A 24,839-nucleotide genomic window follows, 5' to 3' on the forward strand; every position below is an offset into this window, starting at 1 on the left:
GTTGGTAATATTCATATTGAATACACCGTTTACACTACATCAACACTCACAATTACACTGTCTGACGCGCGTTTCGATAACCACGTTACCATCTTCAGAGACTGAAAGTAATTATGGGATTTAGCCGTGAACTTTTTACAGTTTATTTTCAGACTCTAACAATTATGAGTGTTGTTGTAGTGGTAGTGTAAAGAATTCAATGGTATTATATAACACTTTGTTTGCGACCCAGAATTATGGCCAATTTTTCAAACATCCACCTTTCCTTAACACGTTTCCAAAAAATTTAAAAATAAACTCACTAAAACATTAAAATACGTTTATTAAAACAATAAATTGTTTGTATAATTCGTGTAAATTTAGAATACTGCTTGTATATCTAATACTACAACGCTTGGAAATTTTTATTCAATTCAGACTGGTTCAAAATCACCAAGCGCAAAGCGTACATTATTCAATCTTGGTGCGTTTTTAATATGACGTTATGTCATTAAAAAATGAGCGAGTAGAATAGAAAATTCTAGTAATCGATTAAAGCGAGTTTGTAAAATCTTTGCACAAGTTTTTTTTAATATACCAGACTAACAGAAAAATTTTAACGAGTTGAAAGTAGAATATGGTGAGAAATAAGTTACAAAATTTTTCTGTTACATTATCTACTTCCATTTTTAAGAACATTTTTATCACATTCTTCCAAATGTATGATCTTATGGTATGTAACTATGAAACACAGAATATTGAAGAAATAAAACCAAGTTTAAATTTCTGAAGCCATTGGTGATTTTTATACAGAGTACACTGTGTACTACCACTATACCAATAGTCACAATTACACTCTATGACATAAACCGGTCACCTTTAGTCTTTTATGATGATAACTTCATTATGGATACGAACGTCTGACAATGTAATTATACTGTTGGTTAGTGGGTAGTAAACAGTATGTTTGGTTTCAGAAAACGATAACTTTGTTAATCAAATCATCGAGATGTCAGTATGACAGTGTAATTGTATAATTGTGAGTGTTGGTTTAGGGGTAGTGATCAGTCTGTTGGAGATGAGGAGGAATATTTCGAAGTTTCAGACTTTCAACTAAAGGATCGGAAACATAGTACAATTAGACTAGTAGAAATTAACAGAGGTGCGAGATTTTCCATTAATTACAGGTATGCCTGTATTGTTCAAACACTTCCTGGTGAACATGCACGTCCAGAAGATGCAGAATGATTCACCCGTTCCAGATATAACTATGACAAAAGATACAATGAGATTATTTCTGAAACAATAAATATATTTTGCAACCCAAGGGGTTTAGTACAATATTATTATAATCAGAAATATTGTGAAATTTCGGTGTAATAACAATGTAAAAATATAAATTATGGTTCAATTATGTGATCCAAGCCTCCAAATCACCAATAGAAAACTATTCAATATTGTTGTGATTTCAATATTGACCTCCCTTGAGGCTAAGTCAATAAAAAATGAATAGAAAATTCTAGTAATCGAATAAAACAAGTATGCAACATCTTTTTTAATATACCAAAATAACAGAAAACTTTGTTAAAAGTAGATTATGGTGAGAAATAATTGTTAGAAAATTTTTCTGTTATCTTTATGAAAACAGTTTGATATAAATTAAATTTTTTCAAATAAATACTCTTATGGTATATATCTATGGAACTTAAAATTTTAAATAAATGAAACCAATTACAAAAAACTCTTGGTTTGAATTTCTAAAACCATTGGTAATATTTACACTGAACGCATTGTTTACTACCACTACAGATTAAACAATACAGATGTCTCAATAAGACCGAGAAACGAAAGTATGAGAAAAATACAATGCTGAACATCACCAATTTAAATTTCCAAGGTTATGACGGTGTTTCGAGAGAAATCAAAACAGTAATATTCAATCTGGGGCTACACCAACAGTTACACTTACACTATATGTGATGACAACTTTTTTATGGAAACTGACGTCAGACAGTGTAATTGTGAATGTTGGATTAGGGGTAGTAAACAGTATATTCAGTGTCTGAAAATGATAAATTTGTTTAGAAGATGCCAATAGGACAGTGTAATTGTAAGTGTTGGTTTAAGGATAGTAAACAGTATGTTCGGTGCCTGAAAACGAAAACTTTGTTATCAAGATGCCAGTTCGACAGTGTAATTTTAGTTTAAGGATAGTAAACAGTATATTTGGTGTCTGAAAACGATAACTTTGTTATCAAAATGCCAGTACGATATTGTAATTGTGTAATTGTGAGTGTTAGCGTAGTGGTTATAAACAATGCATTTAAAAAGAACACTACGTGAAAAAAAATTTTGATAAATGCTACTGCAATTATCATAAATCAAATGTAAACTCTTGAATACACTGTATACAAATAAATAAACCTAAAAAACGAAATTATAAAAGTATTTCTAGGTTAATAAAGTAAACTGAAATTATCTCTTATAAGGAATGGAATATGTATCAAACTATTTTTGTTCTAACTTATCTATAATCTAAGCTATACTGGAATGGAAATCAGATTTCACAAAAAATGAACTGTTTATACAATTAATCAATTGACATTGTACTATAGATATTTTCGATCACTCAGGACAGATGACTCTAATGGTAAAAATTACCCGCCATAAACTAGAAAATTGTGTTATTTCATGTGCATAAAAGAAACCATCTCACTATAGACATGTCATGTTTTGTAAGAAAATTCTAAAGGAGATAATATCAAAATATGACATGCTTCTATACCTTCTAATAAAACTGATTGAATAGTTGTAGCTGTGAATTTAAATAAAATCTAATCAAAACTCATACCTAAACAGTAGTTCATGGGTTTATAGTGAGTTCTAATTACCATTACTGTAGTTATCACTGGAGTCATTGAGAAGACCTATAATCTATGAGATATGGCTTCCACTATATTGTTTGAAATTAAAAAATGTGAATATTGACATCCCACACTAAATTATCATTATCATGGATATAAAATTATTTACTTCTGTTTATTTTCAATATCAACAACCCAGTACTGTCTTGAATATGACATGCTATTATTTATAATTATTATATAATTTGACTTGTATACACATTTTTATATACTACAATAAGTACAATTCTGTTATACATTAAGTCCTAAAAATAAAGAAAAAGTACTTTTATTTTGAAAATTATGGGTATAATGGGTAATGGCAATTATTTTTTGTTGTCAAAGTTTAATGAATAAAATCGTTTTTTGAATTTTATTACCTATAATAATAACTACGAAGTCATAGATAAACTATAGTTACCAACCCAAAGTAACTATAATTATTTATAAATTTCATGTACCGATACTTCAAAATAAATGGTATAACAATTTCTGGTACCAAATGTAACCATTTGTTTTTTAATAAAACGTCGCTTAAAATTATTTACTTTGATTGGTTACTAAGAGAGAATCAACGAATAAAAATGAAAAGTTATGTAGAAGCCAAAGACAAATCTGTTCCAAAACAAAAAACCAAACGACTTTCTACCTCCTCTAGTGATTCCGATACTGAAGTGCAAGAGGAGAGGCATGGATAAGATCAAATCAATGTTTTCGTTGGTATCATGAAGAATGCACAGGAACTGACAAAAATGTTGGCTTCATTAGTGAAATTTGTTCGGATTGATCACCCATTTTTCTCTATTTTTGCTTCTTGGTTTTTGATTAAATTTTAAGACCTTTGCCTTTCTGTTACTTTTCGAGTGTTTCTGAAAATAGTACATAAACCATTATTTTCCAAATGTTGAATAGTATTTTAAATAATGATTAATGTACTTTTGTGCTTTTTCTCACGATTAATTGAAAAAAATGAATCTATATGGATACCCTTTTAAAATATCCAAGAATACATATTATATAAATATTTACCAACGAACAACAGCTTGAGATTCACTTAATAAGGAAATTGTTGATTAAAGCAGAAAAGTATCCGATCATAGGCTAATTTCTTCTATTTTCATTGAGTCATATGTAAAAAATTTTATATTCAGGTTGGTGTTATAAAATCTCAAGAGCCATATCTAATAGTTCCAATAGTCTTTTAACAATAATAAATATACACCTAATTCTAATTTTTTTTATACATTATTATAAATGTATTGTCAGGTTTCCACAACACAGATAAATATCACAAATGAGTCTGTTTATTATAATAACCATTATAAAATTAGTTAGAGCAACTTTAAAGTACTCTCAGTAAAACAGTTCGAAGCAAATTTATCAAAATCTTTTTATATTATTGTATACAGAGTGAAACAACTAATGTCTAGTATGGAGCAGAAAATTTCTATTTAACTCCAAAAAATTGGTTGCTTTTAAACCTTGTGAGAATTACATTTTTATAAGCACGGCGTTAAACCAAAAGAGATATTTCACTATGAATAAATTATTATTATAAGATAACCTAGAACTAATATATCAACAAATATTAAAAGAAAATTTTATACAATGTTATTAATATAAAAAGGTATTTATATTTTTTCGTTGAGGAAAACAATATTTAATACCAGTTAAATATTTGGCGTAACGGGCGTTTTGCAAGTGGGAGTAGGTGTTGTTGATGTAGCTTGTGATGATGATTGCCGGCTTAATACAACATCCACATCATCGGCTTTACCAAAAGATCTTGAAATCGTCTCCTTCATACTAAAACATAAACCCAAGGAATTAATCAAAAATAAAATATTGATGTCGAACTTCACAAAAACATAATTTTCAAGTTTTTCTTAAACTAATTTTGTGTTTTTATTACGAATTTGAGAAGATTCAGGATAAAATTGAAAACTTGTGTAGATTCCCTGAATTTCTGAATCCCCTGCTTACAGTTGATTAATTTCTTGTTTTGGGTTTCCACATGTGCAGATATTACAAGATTATTTTGTAATAACAGCTTGCACTTGTTTTTTGATGAAAAATTCTTCAAAATAATTTATATTCGTTCATTTTAGTATGATATGATTATTAAAAATTGTTTATTACAGTTTTGTAATAATGGCATATGAAAGAAAAATGCCAACTACCAAATAACCCAAAGCAAAAATAAAGAGTTTAAAATTTGAGATTAAGGATTAAGAGAAACAATCTGTTTTTGATAACGAAGACTAAGTACAAAAAGCAGACTGTTCTGATATGGAGCAAAGTAGAGATTTAAGGACTCTGCAACAATATTTTATACTTTAACATCTAGTTCAAAAGGAATTTTTTAGAGTTATGAGCTGTTACATTACTTTTTAAACGCTACAATGCAGAAAGGTTTTATGCATACAAATTTGATGATTTTTGTGTACTTAATAACTTACTCTTACATTTGAGGCAACACTTACCGACTAATACGTTCTTCTTCTCTAAGTTTTTTCAATCTAGAAAATTCATCGTCATCATCATCTGTCACAGATCCTCCTATACTCACTCCATCATTACCGTCATGCGACATACCAGGAATAGATCTTGATATTGGACCAAATGGATCGAAAATATTTGAATCTCTGAAATACAAGAAATCATATTTTAGTTTATGTTCCAGAATTTTGTATTCAGATTCTTCCGTTTCTCAAAAGTCTTTCTTATAATTGCATTTTATTCTGAGTCAGTAAAAAGCTTTTGTACACTTTTCCAAGTTGATGTTGTAGGATCTCAATGCTCTAATAGCAGCAATGAGATCATGGATTATTATATCGGTTTTTTGAAACCATATGTGTACCTATGATTCTAATTTTCTAAAAAGTTTGGGTGGTATGTTGATAAGTCACGTAAACAGCAGCTTCTTAAAAAATACTAAAAATATATAATAATGATTCGCTATATGATTTTTAGTCTCTACTAATCAACATACATATTGGGAAAAGAAATCATTTTTTTTATTACATGCATGAGATATACCTTTTACCTACAAAATTTCTCTAATGAGTATTAATTGGTAAATAAAAATAAAGACCTAATGGGTAAATAATGAAACATTATTTTTATTTTTAAAGAAACAAAAAGGCATTTTTTTATTTTTTGTAAGAAACAAATAGCTTCGAATATTTCAATTCTTACACATACAAAACACTGGAAACACAATGGATGCTGTTAAAATCATTTTAACATTTTTAGTAAGTTCAAATTTGCGTCTTCTAACCGATTATGGGCGGAGATCGTCTCAAACGCGCCAGATTTTTATTCCCAAACTACAGTGGTTGGTGGCTTGGATGGCAGAGAGTAGTTTTTAGATGGTAGACAAGTGACACCGAATTGCGTGTCTCGAATAATCAATATGTACATTATTAATTATCTTCATTTCTCCAATAATTAGTTATGGCTCATAGTTAGTGTAAGTGATAGAAATTAACCTTTGGTGAGTCAACCAGTTGCTTCTTATAATTATTTGCCGACACGTCACGAGATACACAGCGTTGCAAACCGTTGAGTATTCGTTTACATGATTTTGATTTTTCATGAAAATTACAACCGCGCAATTTAAATGTATGCCTTTTTCTCTCGTTTAATACAGGACGATGTGTAATTCTTAAGTTCCTCATAGTAATTATTATGTGTCATTAATTTTTTTTGTATTTCTTTAACGCTTTATCTCTTAATATGTGTATAAACCTAATATTCTGTGTTATCCAAGGTTGTTTAGACGAGACAAAAATCGTAATACAAATGCTTTTTTGTAACTAGAAAAAAAGTATTAAACTGTAATATCCTACAATAATAATACATATTGGAATATTTTTCTCTACCCAAATTTAACGGTTGTGTTATAATATGAGTAGGGAAGATTATTTTTTACTTACAAATTGTTGAAGCTATTGGAATGTGGTACGTCTATTGGTGAAGAAGGAGACGGTGGACCAAACAAACTCATTACAGTTGGTCGGGGTTCCTTAAAGGATCTCTGTGAATTTATAGTTTGCTGTTCATCAACCTAATAAAAATAATAAAGTCTTGAACCTACGTATTCGATATTGGTTTTATTTCCGATTGAATATTTCGAGATCAAATTAATTCTCACCTCTTCAATCACATCGTCCGCAATCTTTTTAACGCTTCCGGCGTGTTTGGGATAAGATGATTGAGACATCAAATTGTTCATTTCGTTTCCTTCAACTTTCGCATCATTTTTGCTTTCATCTCTACTAAAAAATCTCTTCAGCATATTCGTAACTGAATTATGTCTTGATATAGAATCTGAAAAAAGGAAAAATTCGATAGAACAAAATCCAAATAATTTTCTTCTTTTATTAAATTAGTGAATTATTTATCTGAATAGTGATAATTATAGATTCTTACCAGGTACAGATTTTCCTATTAAAGAGTTTTGTGATCCCTTCGATCTAAATGAATTAGGTCGAGGTTTAGCTGAAAATGTAATTGGACCTCCATCTAAACCTGTCACATAAGACTGCATATCATACATTTTATTTGAACCGTACTGATTTGTTTCGAAATCTTGAGGTCTTGTTGCTATATTAGCCGTTGAAGGAAGTGGATGTGTATCTCTTATAGCTCTGGCAGCTTCTGTGTATGGTAACTCTTGTGGAAAAACTTCGTCCCAATATTGATCTTTAACCAATTCGGGATGATCATGGTGGATTTCATCGACAATTAAATAAGCCACCTACAAATTTAAATAGATCTATTTTTAATACAGTATTATAATTGAACAATTTGGGTGAAACGGTGGAACTACATTTGAGTAAGTGAGAAAAATACTGTTTTAAGAAATTACACATTTTAATGATTTCACGTTCATTAGAATTCTAAAAGTTTACTTGATTTATGATCACGGTTAATGTTTTAAATCAAATAATTATATTATCGGCTTTCCAATGTTAGGTACAGCCACTGGAATGTAAGCATTAGGGAGGTGGAGGGTTCTTTTTTTCCACAATGTGAGTAAATAAATAGTAGTGTTCAATGGTGCTTTCACCAGTAGGCTGTAGATTTCAAGGGGCGGTAAATTTTGTTCAAAAATTTTTATTTCGATTTACAAAATTAAAAAAAAATATATTGTTAATACAAAGAAAGAGTTTTGTAACATTTGTAGAAATAAAAGTAATTTAATAAAAATTGGAATATGGAAGTATATACAGTATACTAAATACTTGAATTGCTAAACATTTTGTAAAATATACCATTAAAAATCATGAATTTTTAGAATATTGCAACAGTCATCCAATTTGTTTAGTTATAATTTTTACTGATAATTACTCCATGTTCCTAAATGCTATTAAATCTTCTTACACAATCCAATCATCATTCAATATCAATTAAGTATTTCATAGAAAAGGAGATTTAATTAAGTGTATCAAAAAAATTACTATAGAAATGGAAAAACTACACCCAAAAAGAAGATTTGAGAAAAACCTGATGGAGATATTAGAATGGCCGAGATTGATTACTCAAACTTAATACGTTTCCGTTATCATGGATAGAGTTAGCAAAACGACAAGATTTTCATTTCTTACAAAATTGAGTGGGTTGTTACCATTGGTTATTAAGGAAAAAGCTAGTTTTCTGGGAAAAGTGTGCCCTAATGATATAGAAACAGGAACGAGTACACTTTTATCTAAAAGAATTTTGATCAAACCAAGTTCTGGATCATTATAAAGTCTGTCTTTGTTCCTACAAGATGTGAATTTAGAAAATATTTATCCATACTTTGTGTACACCAACGGTACACCAAACTGTTCCGGTAAGAGAAGCTTTCTTTGCTTGAAAAGAGTGGAGAACTACTAATGACCGACCCTAAGTTAAGAAAAGCTGAACGCTTTAGCTTTTTTATGCATTAAGTCACACCTGATGAACAAGATTTCTTGTCAATATAATTAATGATTTTGTGAGTTCAAAAGCTTGTAAAATGTATTCTAATGTTTTTTATAATTGAGCTTAACTAACAGATAATTGAGAAAAGAGAGTTATTTTATTTTTGTTAAACTATGAGTGTAAACAAATTGTATTAACGTTACTCGTTGTGTTGGGCTTTCTTCCTACATACCTCACCCTACTTTAAAAGTATATGAATGAAATTTTATTTGCTTGCAGTGAAAATAATCAAGGATCTTACTCTGTTAGACAATACCTTTGATCTAAATTCACCAAATTGAAATATTATTGATAATAAATGTAATTTATATAATTTTGTGAATTGTGAATTAAGGTATCGAATTTCAGAGATTACTAGAGGCGGCAAAAGATAAATAGCCTTCAGGAGCAAATCTGCATATCCCCTACCGGTGGTGTTCAATACAAAACAATGTATCTATACATTGGGTATTGAATTGACATGATTTTTAATATTTGAAACTGTTTAAATAAATAGGCCTACATGAACCTCATGGACTACTCTTTAAGAAAATCATATGGCAATATGAACGGTTGATTATTACCTGTAAGTTTCTATCAACCATCCAATTAACCTCAAAATCGTCATCGTCATCGCCAAAAGGATTTATCATCGATTCAGCCACTTTTAACCATCCAATGTAGAAGAAGAATTGTAAAGTTGTAAAAATTGGAAAAAACAAATCGAAATTGTACTTATTGTGTGTTGTCCATTGATGAGCCATAACGTTTGTGATAAAATAACTGTAAACTGCCAATGTAACTACCTAAAAACAGATGATCAAACTGGTGATTAATCACGAATGAATGGTTAAAACAAAATATTAAATTCTGATTACGAGTTGAAAATCAACTCAAAATACGTTGGCAAGAAATCGACAGGAACTAGTAAGATCAGATTAAGTTCAATTGGTCTTGTGTCCACAATTTTTGTTTTTGATAATATATTCACAATAACAACCAATTCCAAACTCAAACTATTTGGTTATTCCTATATTCCTGTTTCAAAACTGTATTTATTAATTTTCAGTTGGTTTTTTTCTCTTCTGGTGTTCCCGCTATTTTCATATATTTTGTTATTTCTGCATTTATTTCCAGTGTGTAATTGCTTGATTCTTCTTCTAATTTATTTATTGCCTTTATTAATTTCCTAAGTTTGAAGTACTTACATGTATAAATTTTAAACATAAACAAATAAATGTTAAAAAAACTATGCTCCTATATTTTCTGTTATAAATATAATTGTGAGATGGATGGTTCTTGTGTGTTTTAGATGACGTAGCTGATTTTTTCCCTGTAAAACATGAACTTCGTATGTTTTTTTTGGCAACATATTCGTTAAAAGATGTTTTAAAGCTTTAGTACTATAATCATAAGATGTTGCTATAATGTAACTTTAGTTTTCTGAGAACATTTGAATTATTTGTAGTTTTTAGAATAAAAATATTTCCTTTTCAACATTAAATTTGTATTTACTCTGTTTAAGAATAAAGTGATGTGTCTGCTTTTTTCCCTGTACCCTTCAAATGTAAGTATGACATCTCAAAATTAAAAATCACGATGTACTCAACACAAAAGCGATTTCGATCAGATAAAAATTCAAGGCATTGAAATAAATTATAATAAAAGAAAATTCCTGGAGTTGTATCATATAAACCAGACCGAGGAACCGATGCATAAAAGATCTGATGTTGAATCACCCAGCAAAATATAATTTTCTTTTTGAGTCCTGTAATGTTAGTTACTTGTAAATATTGTATTTAGCCACAAAAAAACTTTATTTTATAGAAAATAAATTAAAAAACAGGTTAATACATCTGGGTATGTTTCTAAATAGTCTGTTCTGATTGAAAATTTATTTTGTTTTTTAGAAAAGAGGAAAAAAATTTGACGTTTTGATGAATCAATCAATATTTTATTGAAATATATTTTGATAAAGACCGAAGCAGGTCGAAACGTTAAATTTTTTTGAAACTAATTTCCTATCAAAAGAGACCTAAAATTGAGACAGATTTAGAAACATAAATGTATCAAAAGGTATAAGAAATTGAAGAAATTTACCTGGGTATAAACCAAAGGAATATTTATATGATCATAAGTTAAAAGTAACCCGCATTGTCCTCTGAATTTATTCATTTCATCTATTATTGTTTTAACGGCAAAATCATCCCTAATTCGCCCTTCCTTGCGAGCTCTAGTTACTATACTAGAGGCCCAAACTAATGGTAACCTACAAAACATAAATGTAACTAATACCGATTGACATAATGATATTCTTTAAAATAATAATAATAATACGAGATAATCCTACCAATGTTTCGAATACTTTGGAAATTTTTTATCAAGATCAGACATAATATCTTTTTCGCTAGGTTGTAGAAGACCAGCATCTACAAAATGATCCAAAGTAGGGAAACGTTTTTTCACTCGAGGAGAGATCATAGTAAAAACCATTGTAACACATAAACACATATATCTCATTATTGTTCTTCTCATAACTCTACCACGTTCATCCTAAAAAACAAAACATATTTTAAGTGGATAAATGATACAATAATATTGGCATTAAGTCATCATTTAAAGCTAGATTTGTTATTGTATTACAAAAAACCTTGTAGGTTATCCACGATTGTATAATGTACTCATAATACATCTGCTTGCTCGACTTTAATAATACCCATTAATCACCGCAGATATATATAGTAACGTGTTTATTTACACTCTTTCTATTCTTGGGATGAATTAATAAAAACTGTCTCTTACGTTTTTAATTTATTCAACTACTATACACTACACTTAACTAACTTATAATAATTCACTTAAATAATTTCTGGATTACTTTTACTAACTCAATTTTTCCACTACGACTATTTATTTAAAACTAAACTAACTGCGTTTACACAAATCATTTGTATACCTTAATAAAATTCTACAAGGTTCTAGAACAAAAAGAAACAAATATACTTTCCTAGAAATAATTTAAAAGAAATAATATAAATAAATCGCCCACTATAATAGAAATTTATAAAAGGAAACATCAAAGGCGCTTTCGCCATTTATAAAAAATATAAAAGGCGCCGTGCGAATTCGCCAAATTCCATTGTAGCTGGACAGGGCCGGTCTAAGGACCCATTTCGCCAGATTTTTCGTAACAATATGAATAATTCCAATAATTAATTTTCCATTTTCAATTCAATATTTGAGAAATGTGAATAGTAGAATACTTATATTGATTTTGGTCTATTATAAACTGGGAATCGTAATAAATCGTAGACATAAAGTAAGTCACTCGGTTTTTCAAGTTCAAACTTTGACATTACCATACACTTGTTTTTAATTAGAATTATATCATTTTAAGATAAATTAGTGGCATTGGTACTTTTAATCTAAATCCATGATAATATTGTAATAGATGCTTCTTATCAAATGTGGTTTTAATATTGTATAAATAAAAATAGTTGTCGTTTCAATTGGTGTTAATCTTGTATGAATTCACTAAAGTATTTAAGTCCCTTTCTAACTTTTTGATTCACGATAAATTTGTAAAAGTAGGAAAAAGATTTTGAAAAGTTGCTAGATTGGTGGATATAACACAAAATTTAACTGAATATAATATGCGGGTCAAATAAATTTAGTCTGTAAAAAATATATAACACATTATTTATTTAAATGTATCAATACAGAGTTATTAGTAGGATAATAATGATGAAAAAAAAAAACATGGAAATCGGGAAAAGTTTTTGCCTACCCCATAATAAATTGATTAAATTTTAAAATAAAACACTTTGAGAAGTTTCTCTTCCATATTATCAAGTTATGATCGAAACGGTGTCTTAGAAACCAAAAATAAAAGTGTCCGTTATTTGTTTATTATTCTACAAATGTGAATTATTTTTATGATTGTAGTTTAGTCCCAATTTGGACCAAGACATCTTTTTGTTAAGTTTTCATTCTCGCAAATTTAGAATTGTAAATTTCAAAGTGGGTAAAACGTAAGAACTATCGGTTGAAAATTGTGGATTAATCGCAAGTCCTCATAGAAAGATCTCGACTTACCGTTGACTTATACGTGAAAAAATTGGCATCCATCAGGAACTTTTTGAATAGAAAACGCTCAGAGCGGTCTCGAAAAACCACAACCATTGAAGATAAACGTCTTGTGTTGATTAGTAAACGCGATCGACGACCCACGGACCTGGAGATAGGAACTCAGGTGATTGAATCTAGGGATCTACCTTTGAGAACTATAATGTAAAGGAGATTGGGAGAAGCTGGTCTTTTTGAAAGGGTGGTAGTGAAAAAACCTCTTTCAAGACATCAAAATAAAATTAAGAGGTTGCAGTGGACTAAATAACAAAGAAATAGATACATGAAGAATTGAAGTGATTTTAATAGAATGATGAGTCATAATTCGAGGTTTTTGGATCTAAGAGAAGAGGTTTTGTGGCAGGTCAAAGGAAAAACGGATGTTAGATCCATGTGTAATCTCAACTGTAAAACACGGCTGTAGCTGTAGATGGAGGCGACTGGAGACCTGGTAAAAATTGAAGAGATTTTGAAGACTGTATAACAACGATCTCGAGCATTCCTCGAAGCTATACAAAGAATATTTGAAAGAGTCGACAAGGAGTAATGTATTGAAAGTAATGATGAAACCGATCGTATTGTTTTTATTTGTTGTGTATCGCGCAAAGTATAAGGTGGGGTTATTGTATAATATTGTATAGAAGTTAGAAAAATTATCCAGTTAATTAGTATATTTCTTTCTGACCGATTATATATCAATATAATAACACGACAAACGAAGTTAGTACTGAACACACTATTTACAGTACCACCAAGTTATCGTCTTCAGTAACTGAAGGTAAACTGTTTAGTAAACAGTCTCTGAAGACGATAACTTATCGAAACCCGCGTCAGACAGTGTAATTGTGAGTGTTGATGTAAACAGTGTGTTTAGTGTGAACATCACCAACGGTTCCAAAACTTAGTTACTCGAAGTTTAGGTATGACTACGCAGCTATCAAATATTTCGCAGTATACTAAGAATGCCATTTCTTGTTAGCAGTACTTAAAAGCATTGGTGAATGGAATTAATTCACAATAAACATTTCTAAACGATAAAAAAATGAATATCTTAAAAATTCAAACTATTTATCATTAATTTACACACTTAAGATGTAGTTTGCACAACGAGGATGGTCCAAGAAGTACCTGAACTGACCTAGAGATGGCGGTAGTTGCTTCAAAAATACCACTGCATTAGATAAAACATATGTTTCATGTTTGAAGACGCCATCAGTGATGCCAACTTGGGAATTTAAACAGAGGGATTTTTTCGGGAGTAAAAAATTTTAGGGAGAAAATAAATAACTTCCTCGATCGGAATTCTTTCGCTTAAACAAGCTAGAGCCTGCAGAAAAATAAAATTTAAAATGTGTAAGTTTGGGAATTTTAATGAAAAATATAATGTGACCCTCTATCGTTCATTTCATCAACTTGGTGGTGTTATGTTTAAATGTCAGAACAAAAGTAAATAATTTTTTATTGAGAATGTTTTATATGCATCTGAAATACAGCATCGCAGTGGTCGACCAAATGAAAGTGACGACTCCAGAAATGTTGAAGAAAATCCACAAACTGGATGATCGTTGATTGAAAGTGCGCGAGCTAGTAGACATAGTAGGCATTTCAAAAATTGCGGTACATCGTATATTAACTGAAAATTTGGACATGAGAAAGCTGTACGCAAGAAGGGTGCCGCGTTTATTCACAATGGAACAAAAACAGGGTCTTGAAGATGTTTCCATCGAATGTTTCACTGAAATAAAGCCGAATTTTTGCGCTGTTTCATAATCATGGATGAAATGTGAGTCAATCACTTCACACACGAAAGAAAAGAACAATGAAAACAATGGACTGAAAGGGAGAACCCGCTCCAAAGAAACTAAAGACCCTTCCACCTGCAAGCGTCGGTTATTAGGGATACGCGTGGGATAATTTTTATCGACTATCTTGAAAAAGGAAAGACTATCAACGGTAAGTATAATTCGAACTTATCGCTAAGTTTGAGCAAAGAAATCAAGCAAAAACGGCCGCATTTGGCTAAGAAGAAAAGTTTGTTTTATCAGCACAATGCACCAGCTCACACATCCGTTATGGCAATTGCCAAAATTATGAATTGGTAGTTTGAATAGCACCCTATTCGCGAGATTTAGTCCCCTCGGATTATTTTCTGTTCTCAAATTTGAAAAAATGGTTCGGTAGTCAAAGATTCTCCAACAATGAGGAAGTGATGTCGGCAGTTAATGGTTATTCTGGGGAGCTTGACGATTCTTATTATAAAAAAACGTATCGATCTTATTAAACATCGCTGGCAAAAGAGTTTTCTTTGTTGGACCATCCTCGTATATATTAATTTATTATGTTAGAAGCACATATTTGTTCACATTTTAAAAATATTTACATACACTTTCAAGTCCCATATATCGAGAAATCTTCTAATAATTAGGGTAGGAACATTGGAAAAAGAACTCGTGTGAATTTTGATGACTGAAATTCAAAAACACCGTTTGCCTTTATTATCTTGTATTTTTTCTGTTCGAATTCACTCACTGTTAGAAAAAATGATTGACAGAATTGAAAAAAATGTTTTTGTTATCTCGATACTTACATGACCATGTACTGTAGCGCTAACGAAAACAGCTACTGGATCCGGATGAGGAATAGCTCTGTATTGACTCCACCATCTATTCATTACTACAGTAACATAAAAACCTAATACAAACGATAATGGTATCAGATTTGCATAATCATCACAATATCGAACAATGTTCTCGAAAATCCTAAAAATAAATCAAATTTATTGACAATTTTCCGAGTGGTCTGACATGTCGTTGTTCGTGTCACTTTTGCTAATTAAATTCGAGGAATACACGCAATGAAATGAATACAGTATTTTTAAATTATCCATTTTCAATATGAGAATGTGTTTTATTTTCTATTCGACTATTGGAAAATTATAGCAACCTATATAATGAAAGAACTGTATTATATACGTAATCAATTATATATTTATTTCACAGCTATGCCGCCACCTTTGTAAGAGTCAATTAAAAGTTAGTTAATTGGCTCAACAGGCATGGGGGGGTTGAGGCCAGTGTTTTGTACTTTAGAAAAGAGGATTCTAATACGGCAGCTTTGGTTAACATGTTTAATAAATACACGTGGTGCGACATTCGCAGTTTTATTTTAACAAAATAGCTCGAATCCCCATTTTATTAGTTTCTTTATTTTCTGTTTTCATCATGTTAATCAGCGTGAAAAGTACTCTTACTTTGCTAATTTAACAGACTTCGTTATTAAAAAAGTTAGCAATAGTGCGCACTTAATTTGAAACACCCTGTATACCCATAGCTTTCAACATTTCAAGTGTTATTTTGTCGCGTCCTGCAGCTTTTCCATTTTTTAGCCATTTGATCGCTTCTATAACTTCTTCCTTAGTTATCTTTTCTTTGTTTTCATCGTAGATCTCTTTTTTACTCATTTCATTAGTTTCTTTATTTAGTTCATTATTATCTTCTGTTCCTATCAGTAGAGTATTATACTAACCTCCCAAAAAACACGATAAAATCTGTTTTTTGACCAAAACGACTCGATATTCCAATCCGTAGTGCGATATTGCTGCAAGACAACGCCAGAACGCATAAAGCTCGGCTTACGATAGAAACGTTGAAGGAATTGAGTTGGGAAACACCAGAATACGCTCCTTATAGTCCCGATTTATCGTCGTGTGATTATTATTGATTTGGTCCATTGAAAGAGGCACTTAATGAACTGCGATTCAAAGACAATGCGGAAGTAGAATCCCTCGTATGCGAATATTTACGTGACAAGCCGAAATATTTTTACGAAAAAAGCGGGAGTGTGTAGATTGTGACAGAAATTATATCGAAAAACTGTAAAAAATTTCAGCTCTGTAACTTGATCATAAAATTTTTTATAGCAAAATTCCGGTTTATATTTGAACCACCCTCGTATATAGGTATATGACTAATTAAGACAACCCACGTACGTTTGATAGGAGCTAATTTTTAGTATTTATGTTTATTGATTTAATATTTTCATCTTATATAATGAGAATTTATTTATTCCTTTAATCTAGAAAGGTATGATTACTAAAACTGGTTGATTTTATTGCTTATAATCCTTTTATGGGACAAATAAAACATTTAAAAGTATTCATAGTTGTCAAACGGTAAGTAGTTAACATTTTTTTTATATTACAAATCAATTTGGCAATATTTATTACGTTGTCAGAACTTTCAGAAAAATGTAGTAATCTAAATTGCGTCTCATGGCTCAATAGCTACGAGAGATAAAAAGTAAGATAACTGCGAAAACAGTTAAAATATGCCTATAACATAGTAAAAAAATCAATTTAAAAAATTCGATGATTGTGTCAACTCCACTATAACCGAAACAAATGGAAATGTGAACAATCTGGTGGCGCCACAATAGCATTAGGGTAAATTTTAAAGGAAATGTCAAATATTTACACCCTGGACAACTTTCCATACTTTTGTACAACGAAAGTTGTACAATGAACTATGATATTTAAATTTTTTAAATCGACATACTTCATTTCCTCTACAATTGATACCCTTTGTCTACACCAGCGCCATTCTGGTGAACAGTTAATGAGGTTAAATATGTAGATCTGTTGGTAAGGTTATAATCCATTTCTCTGTCATTTGTCTTTTGTCTATTTAATCATGCAGTCATCGAATATACTAGAACTGTTCTGACTGTGAATATTCGAGAAAATCTATATGACTATGAAATAGGGCTCCCAACCCTGCCGGGTTGCCCGGGAGACTGTTTAAGCAAAATGTAACATATGTCAACTTTTATTTTCGGTCAAGTATGACCGTTTTGGGTCGGTGAAACTGCAGGAAAAATTTCATAGCATCAAACGTCAAACAAATTCTTTTTTTCTTTACAAAAACTATGAAGTATTACCGCTGCTGAAGTTAATTTAACTTTTCATGGTATTAAACATCATCATAAAAAAGTATAATGCCGATTTTGCATGTAAAAACTGCATGTTTTGAGATGAAAAACAGACAAATATTAGACGCTGCTCAAAAGCAAAATAAATCTAAATTTAAAAATTAATTATATGATTTTATTTCAATCCCTTAAACATACAATTCTCCCTGGTTGGTCCTTTCGAGAGTTGGCAATCTTATTATAAAGTGAGGAGAAAATTGATTTTTGTTCAATTAATATCCATATGTATCACAATATTCAATATAGAAAAAGAAATAATGAAAACTCACAATTTTCCTTGGTCGTCCAATAAAAATCTGTAAATTATATTCAAACCATAATATATAACTAAAAATAATACTAAATCCAACCATACTAATTTGTAGAGACTCCCACGCCACCTGTAAAGATATTAGCAAATTAATATAATTACTATTCAATACAAGAAAATCTGTTTTTGACATGTGTAAAACCAAAAAAATAAGCATGAATGTGTGAAGCTAGCGTATAATTGACCTAAATTGAACACACGATCCTACATACACGTCTGAAAACGATATTAGCGGGGTGGGTTCATTTCCCAGGCGATAAATTACCTCACTTTGTGGCCGCCAGGTCGGCGTTGTAATCATAAGAAGGTGTCAAATCGTATTAACCTAAAAATAATTAGTAATATGGGAAGGAAAATTTTCCACTATGTTAGTATAGTTCTTCCAATATCAATTGCAGAAGACACTTATGCGAGGAACAATCAATATTTCATAAATACGCACGGCACTCATACCAAATTAAGAAATGAAAAATAATGTTTACTCCTCGTATAAAATTCGATAAACATCTAACAAACCGTCATTCCACGAGGACTCATCAAATGCCCTGTTTACCAATGAAAACATCGAATCGTAAACATAAATGAACTTCTGTTGGCTGGAGCTGTCGGAAGGCGTATATACACAATTTCTTCGAAATATTCCTGATAGAGAGTCTGCGATAAGCAGTGGGGTCGTTTGGTGAGATTCCTTTAGTTCATAAATTTCTTTAAATAAATAGAAATATGGCATTCTTTGGACCATGGGCGAATGGAGACAATGTAGTGAGAATAAAGACAGGTATGAAGTTGGAATAGACACATAATTTATCCATGAAACATGGTTTGACGGTCACGATGATGTAAATTTCAGTTTTGTTGACAATAGTAAAAATTGTTGTTTGAATGGGCCATATTCTAAAAGGAAACGCATTATAATAGTACACTCTGGAAGCAAAGACGGTTGCGTGTCTAAGAGCGCTTGTAGACGTCCGTTTTTTTCGCCGGACAACGGGTCATCAATAAACGGCTATCCGTGTATACATATATTTTTTACCGTATGGATGTTACCTGAAGCTGCATCCTATATTATAGGAAAGGGAACCTTCATTTAACGCAAGACAAATTTCCCTCCAAGCGGCAAAGCTCTATTTTTATAGCACTCTTGGGTTTTGTCCCACAGTACAGGCCTATTTTCAACTAAACTTATTATTAACAATTCCATGTCAATAGCAACCAATTTTAAAAGAACGCAGGTAGAGGGCACTCCATTTGCAGAAAACAGGCAATACGTCCGGCAGCTTCAACACGCACCAATACACTGGCGTGGATGACCGCACTTTCTTACACCGGAACGGTGTCCGTCGCGCCGAGGGGAAGGGGTGGTACATCCGGCGTATATTATTCGCCGGACCGATGTCCGGTGCATGCACACACATTCATTATGAATCATATACCAACGCGAATCCGGCAAAAAACACGGTCCGTTGTCCGGTGAAAAAAACGGACGTCTAAAAGCGCTCTAATACTTTATTAATATCTGCTAAAAAAATTAAAAACTGTGCAACCGATTATCATGAAGATATGACAGCATAATTATTTGCAAAGTTGTTTAATGAACCGCTTTTATCTAACATTCCACCACAGTCAGTAATCGTTATGGACACTCGCGGCAACTCCTTAAGATACCAAATAGTTGTTGTAACAAAGCTCAAATTTTAGCAATTATGCCTGAAATAAATATTCCTAATCCTGTCAGCGATCGTAAAAAAGATCCGACAAACAAAGAATTGCTTACTGTTATTAAAGGTCTAAAGTGAGAGGACATTTATTATATTGACAAGCTGTGCAAATAACAGGGTCATACTCTTCTCAGACTACCTCCTTACTATTGCAAATTTAACCCTATAGAGTTAATGTGGGCGAGCGTAAAATCAGAATTACGAAAATGTAATCAGTTTCCAGAAAGTAAAAGAGTAAAGAAGTTGTAGAACTCTTACTAGAGCTTGTCTGCAAAGGTTTCGAACCAGTTTTTATAATCTGCAATTGATAAGGGAAGAACCATAATTTGTTATAGGACATATCAGAACGTTCCATATATTTCTTTTATTAGTGAATTCCTGTACCATTTGCACAGCGAAGCTGGTATCGGTTTCACCAAATCTTCATTTTATAAGAAATGACAACATTATGCTTTCAAATTGTGAATCTAACACACAGACAGGAATCTTCAGCAGCAATTCTGACTCAAGTTACCCTTGGGACATAAACGTCATGGAATCTTAGGTAAAAAAGTGTTTGTAGGAAAAATGCGATCAAAATCATATTTGATTTTTTTCCACAAGTTCCGGAATGGTCATTTGTTTTGATTTTCAACACATTTTCATAAGTAATTCAGATTTTTCATGAAAACTGTCAGCATCATTAATATAATTAATAGAGAAATTTGCAGGTAATTTGTTTTCATTTCAGATATCCATAGATTAATTTAGTAAATTTGATCCAATATAGTATATTTTAATCAAGTACTGTGACATTACATATGCTTATACGCATAATAATTATTAAATAATTATTTTAATTTAACCTAACTCAAATTTGTACATGACTATTTATAAATGACTATTGTTTGCTTTGTTAATTATTCAATTTTTTTATTGTTTTTTTTTTGTTGGAAGGGCATCACAACCAGAGTTGATGAGAATACTCCAGTTTTGTTTACTTGTATTCTCTAGTGAAGGAGAGAATGAGTCACTTAAGGTAAAAATCTCTAAAGTGAAAAAAATGCACTTATGATGGATACCTATGACTTAAGAATTTCTCTTTAAGATTTTACTCATACTTCTAATTCATCATTTACATTTTGAATGCATGGAATATATAATAATATTTATGATTATTTAGAGTACAAAATTATTATATAGATTCAAAAATTAGTGTGTGGATTAAATTACACTAATTCATTCATTTCATTTCAATTTACAAACAAATTTTGGAAAAAATGAAAATACTGCTGTAGATTCAATATTGCTTCTAACATAAATGATCCTACTCCTACTTATTCCTTTAATTATTCTCAAAATAATAAATTTAGTTAATTTTTTGCGATTCAATTTTTAATTACAAAATATAATCCCAAATTAGCTTCACAGTTCACTGTGTACATTCTCATGCTTCAAATCTCTGAGGATCTCCACTTACATCAGCTAATCGCTTATTAATGTGACAAAATAATGATTAGGTATTACGGCAAATTCTAATCTTATAAATTATAATGAATATTAACCTTGTGTATTACTCATTGAATGAGATAAGCCATTACATATGAGTGACATCTTTGAGTTCTATCACCCGACTAGCGAAACAGTTAACAAAGTACACAAATACAAAATGATTCAGATAACAGTCAAAGTAAATATGTAATTTAACGTCATCAAAGCTATAAAATCCAATACTGACTGTAGTTATTACCACGAATATATCTCTTCCAGTAAATACATAATTATAATTAATACACCAATGACTTCCTAGTAGATCACATCCTAGTTTTATCTAATGTATCATCATATCTAATAGAATGTGACTTGTTTATTCTCATCCGCCAAATAGTGATGATATTCTTATATAATAATAAAATAGTAAATTTGTTACTTTTTAATTATCTCTAGGTCAATGAATACTAAAATATTTATTGGTTTTTAAATTGAATTTTATTTCAAGATAAAGTGATCATTGATATTGGTCACTAAAAAAATAATAGGGACTTTTATATTTCTTATTAGAAATAACGATTTTAAAAACAATTTAATTCGATTTATTAAGTAAAACTACAACAGTTGAAGTCTTGAAGTCAAGCAGCCTAGGGATATCTAAGAAACGTAATATTAAAAAATATATATTGAATAAAATTCTATGACAAGTGTAATGATGACTAACCAAAAATTATGTTATATCATCTAACTACAAAAACTTTTATCCATTACATATATTATACTGAAAAAAAATTATGTCACGTACAGAAATACCAAGAAATAGATTCTAAAGAATGACGTTATGACTATAATAAAATGTTTGCAATATGATAGAACTATAAACAGAAAACTACATTTATGAAGCTATTAATAAAAAGATAACTATATTTTCAATAAATCAATAAATTATTCTTTCTTCAACTTTTATAAGCCAAGCGCCAGTACTTTTTTTGCGAAGTCTAGAGAACGGAGCCGCCATCTTTTTTATTTTGAACTTTTTTTTTATTATAACGCTTCAAACTTTTTACAATATTTAATTTATCAAGAACTGTTAACTATATATTTAGCAAAAACCACATTGTAAAAAGGTTAAAGCGCTATAATTAAAAACACATGCTTTACACAAAAAAAAAGTTTAAAATAAAAAATATTTTACAAATTATTACCTATAAAAATGATTTCCACTATTTTTCTGTACGTTGCGCTGTTTGCGAGATATTCGAAAAAACGTTTTTTCCAGGATGGCAACTGACGCAGAGCCCTCTCATGACGCCCGCTTGGTTTTACATTTAGGGAGCACTCCTGAACATATTCCAAAAATAATCCGTCCTCTAGAACTTTGCATTATGAACCTACTTTTTTTGCTCTGGCACTTGGCCTATTATGATTTCATTGTTTATGGATCAAATTCAAAAATTATAATCTTAAAAAAGGTTCTCATCACATGTTTGTAGCTCACAGTATTTATAATAAAAAAAAAACATCAAATTTCAATTAATCAAAAACTATTGAATATAAATTTTTTTGGGAATTGTAGTCTTATTGATCCATTTATGGAAGGATTAGTTGCATTGTAGTCATTTCGTTTATCTAAATAATAAAACTTGAGTTTTGTCTATTATTTTTCTGTCCATAACTGAAGTCTCTTCTACTTTAATAATATTGATATTCTTTAAATCTCTATTTATCTGGTTTTCCCATCTTGATTTGGGTCTTCTGATTGAAATGTCTACATCTGGTTTCCATTCTATTACTTTTCTCAAGTTATCCTCTTTACTTTTTCTATAAATGTCTTCAATTTTCTTCATATTTTTCTTCTTGAACATTCTTATTTACTTTCTTCTTATATTGTTAGTTTTGCTATATCAGTGATATACTACATAGTTTTAAAAATATTAAGATAAAAAAATGTATTGCTAAGCTGCTAATGGACCGTCATTAACAACTTTTATGTCATGACAACAGGTAATTTCTCAAATACCAAAAATACTTTTTGTAATTGATTTATTGGCAAAAATATTTAAGTATCATATTGATAATAATAATAGATTTTAAAATGTGCTTGAGCAGCTTTAGAAAGTAACTTTTGTACTAATTTCAAATAATATATTACACAAAATGAGACATCAATTTAATAACTTTAAAAAACTGCATAAGTTACTAACTATGACTGTTGATTCAAGTATACAAATTATACTAATAGAAAAATATCTGTCCTTATTAATTAAAACATACCGATTTAAATGAATTACAAAGATAAAATTATATCCCATACATAAATGACTGTATTTTACTTAATCAAATATTATGTGTCAATTATACACGTATTAAGAAGTGGGTATGTGTATGTATATCTTATGTACATATGTAATATTATCAATATAGGTGATATTAAAATTTGCCTATCTAAATTAAGTTCTAAGATTACCAACACTAAATTAGTATTTAATAATTTCTCTTATCTTTTGTACTAATTTGATAGTAGTGTTATATAATAAGAATTTAATTGCCCATTCCTTGTTTATAGATGAAACTATATAAAAAGTGAATAATTAATCCAGAATCAATAAAAAATAGGAAATTCCATTTATCTACTTGAATGAAATTATACATCGCTCTATATTATTAACTTAAGGATAGTTTTGACCTTGTAGCATTTCCTAGTACTAGTAATTTCTATTAAAGTAAAAAATACTTGAATACTCCTTACACAATTTTCAAAATTGCATTTTTTTTCTCCCATATCCATATAAAGGTAGAGAAGGAAACATTTTCACTATCATATTTAAGTTTACAAGGCTTACCTTCCTAACAATTTCAAAAATGGTCCCAAACCGTGCACTGTTGCAACGTCTGCATTGTATGTTACAGTCATTTTAAACAAAAGAATACAAATTGGAAATAAAACTTATCACAGTACCACTATTTTATAAGAAAGAAATCTTATAAAACATTATAAGTATTACGTTATTATCATGTTATTATTCACTATATACTTAGATGATCAGATGAGACTGGTTCACTTTTTAGCTGTTTTGCCAAAGTCTCACCAATTAGGTTATGTTGTGTTTTTATTTCTGACTTTTGACATCCTCACTATAACAGATCACTGGAGAATGACGTTCACCAATCCAATGGATCACCAACTGTTCAGCCAGTAAAAATGACTGGATCTACTATATATTCAAATTTACCAGCGCTAAAATTCCTCCAGCTTAACTGATTTTTTATAATATATTATCCTAATCATAAAAGCGTTTTTACTTTTTGAGAAAAAAGATTCTTATTCCGTTGATTCAATCTACAATTAGTGTAAATTTACTTGCTTATCAAAAATAACGGATTTGGTCAAATATATCG

General features: G+C 30.2%; 1 protein-coding gene across 1 annotated transcript; it reads right to left on the minus strand.

Annotated features, from left to right (window-relative positions):
• Positions 1-305: 305 nt before the first annotated feature.
• Positions 306-24,582, minus strand: LOC130890899 (bestrophin-4-like). The gene is made up of 11 exons (XM_057795306.1): positions 24,284-24,582; positions 18,212-18,322; positions 15,544-15,715; positions 11,182-11,384; positions 10,932-11,100; positions 9,416-9,637; positions 7,317-7,644; positions 7,039-7,214; positions 6,821-6,951; positions 5,366-5,527; positions 306-4,688 (listed from the first exon to the last, which is right to left on the minus strand). The coding sequence occupies exons 1-11, from the start codon at positions 24,352-24,354 to the stop codon at positions 4,553-4,555; spliced, it is 1,881 nt and encodes a 626-aa protein (XP_057651289.1). The 5' UTR covers positions 24,355-24,582; the 3' UTR covers positions 306-4,552.
• Between the last annotated feature and the right edge of the window lie 257 nt (positions 24,583-24,839).

Source organism: Diorhabda carinulata, chromosome 2 (assembly GCF_026250575.1).
Source record: "Diorhabda carinulata isolate Delta chromosome 2, icDioCari1.1, whole genome shotgun sequence".
NCBI classification, from domain to species: domain Eukaryota; kingdom Metazoa; phylum Arthropoda; class Insecta; order Coleoptera; family Chrysomelidae; genus Diorhabda; species Diorhabda carinulata.

Bases quoted from the DNA above. Each gene is read 5' to 3' on its own strand.
- LOC130890899 (XM_057795306.1), bottom strand. From the start codon at position 24,354: ATGACTGTAACATACAATGCAGACGTTGCAACAGTGCACGGTTTGGGA. The intron at 6,952-7,038 runs GTGAGAATTAAT...TATTTTTATTAG, and splicing joins CGGACGATGTGATTGAAGAG to GTTGATGAACAGCAAACTAT. The intron at 4,689-5,365 runs GTAAGTGTTGCC...TTTATGTTTTAG, and splicing joins GAAGAAGAACGTATTAGTCG to TATGAAGGAGACGATTTCAA.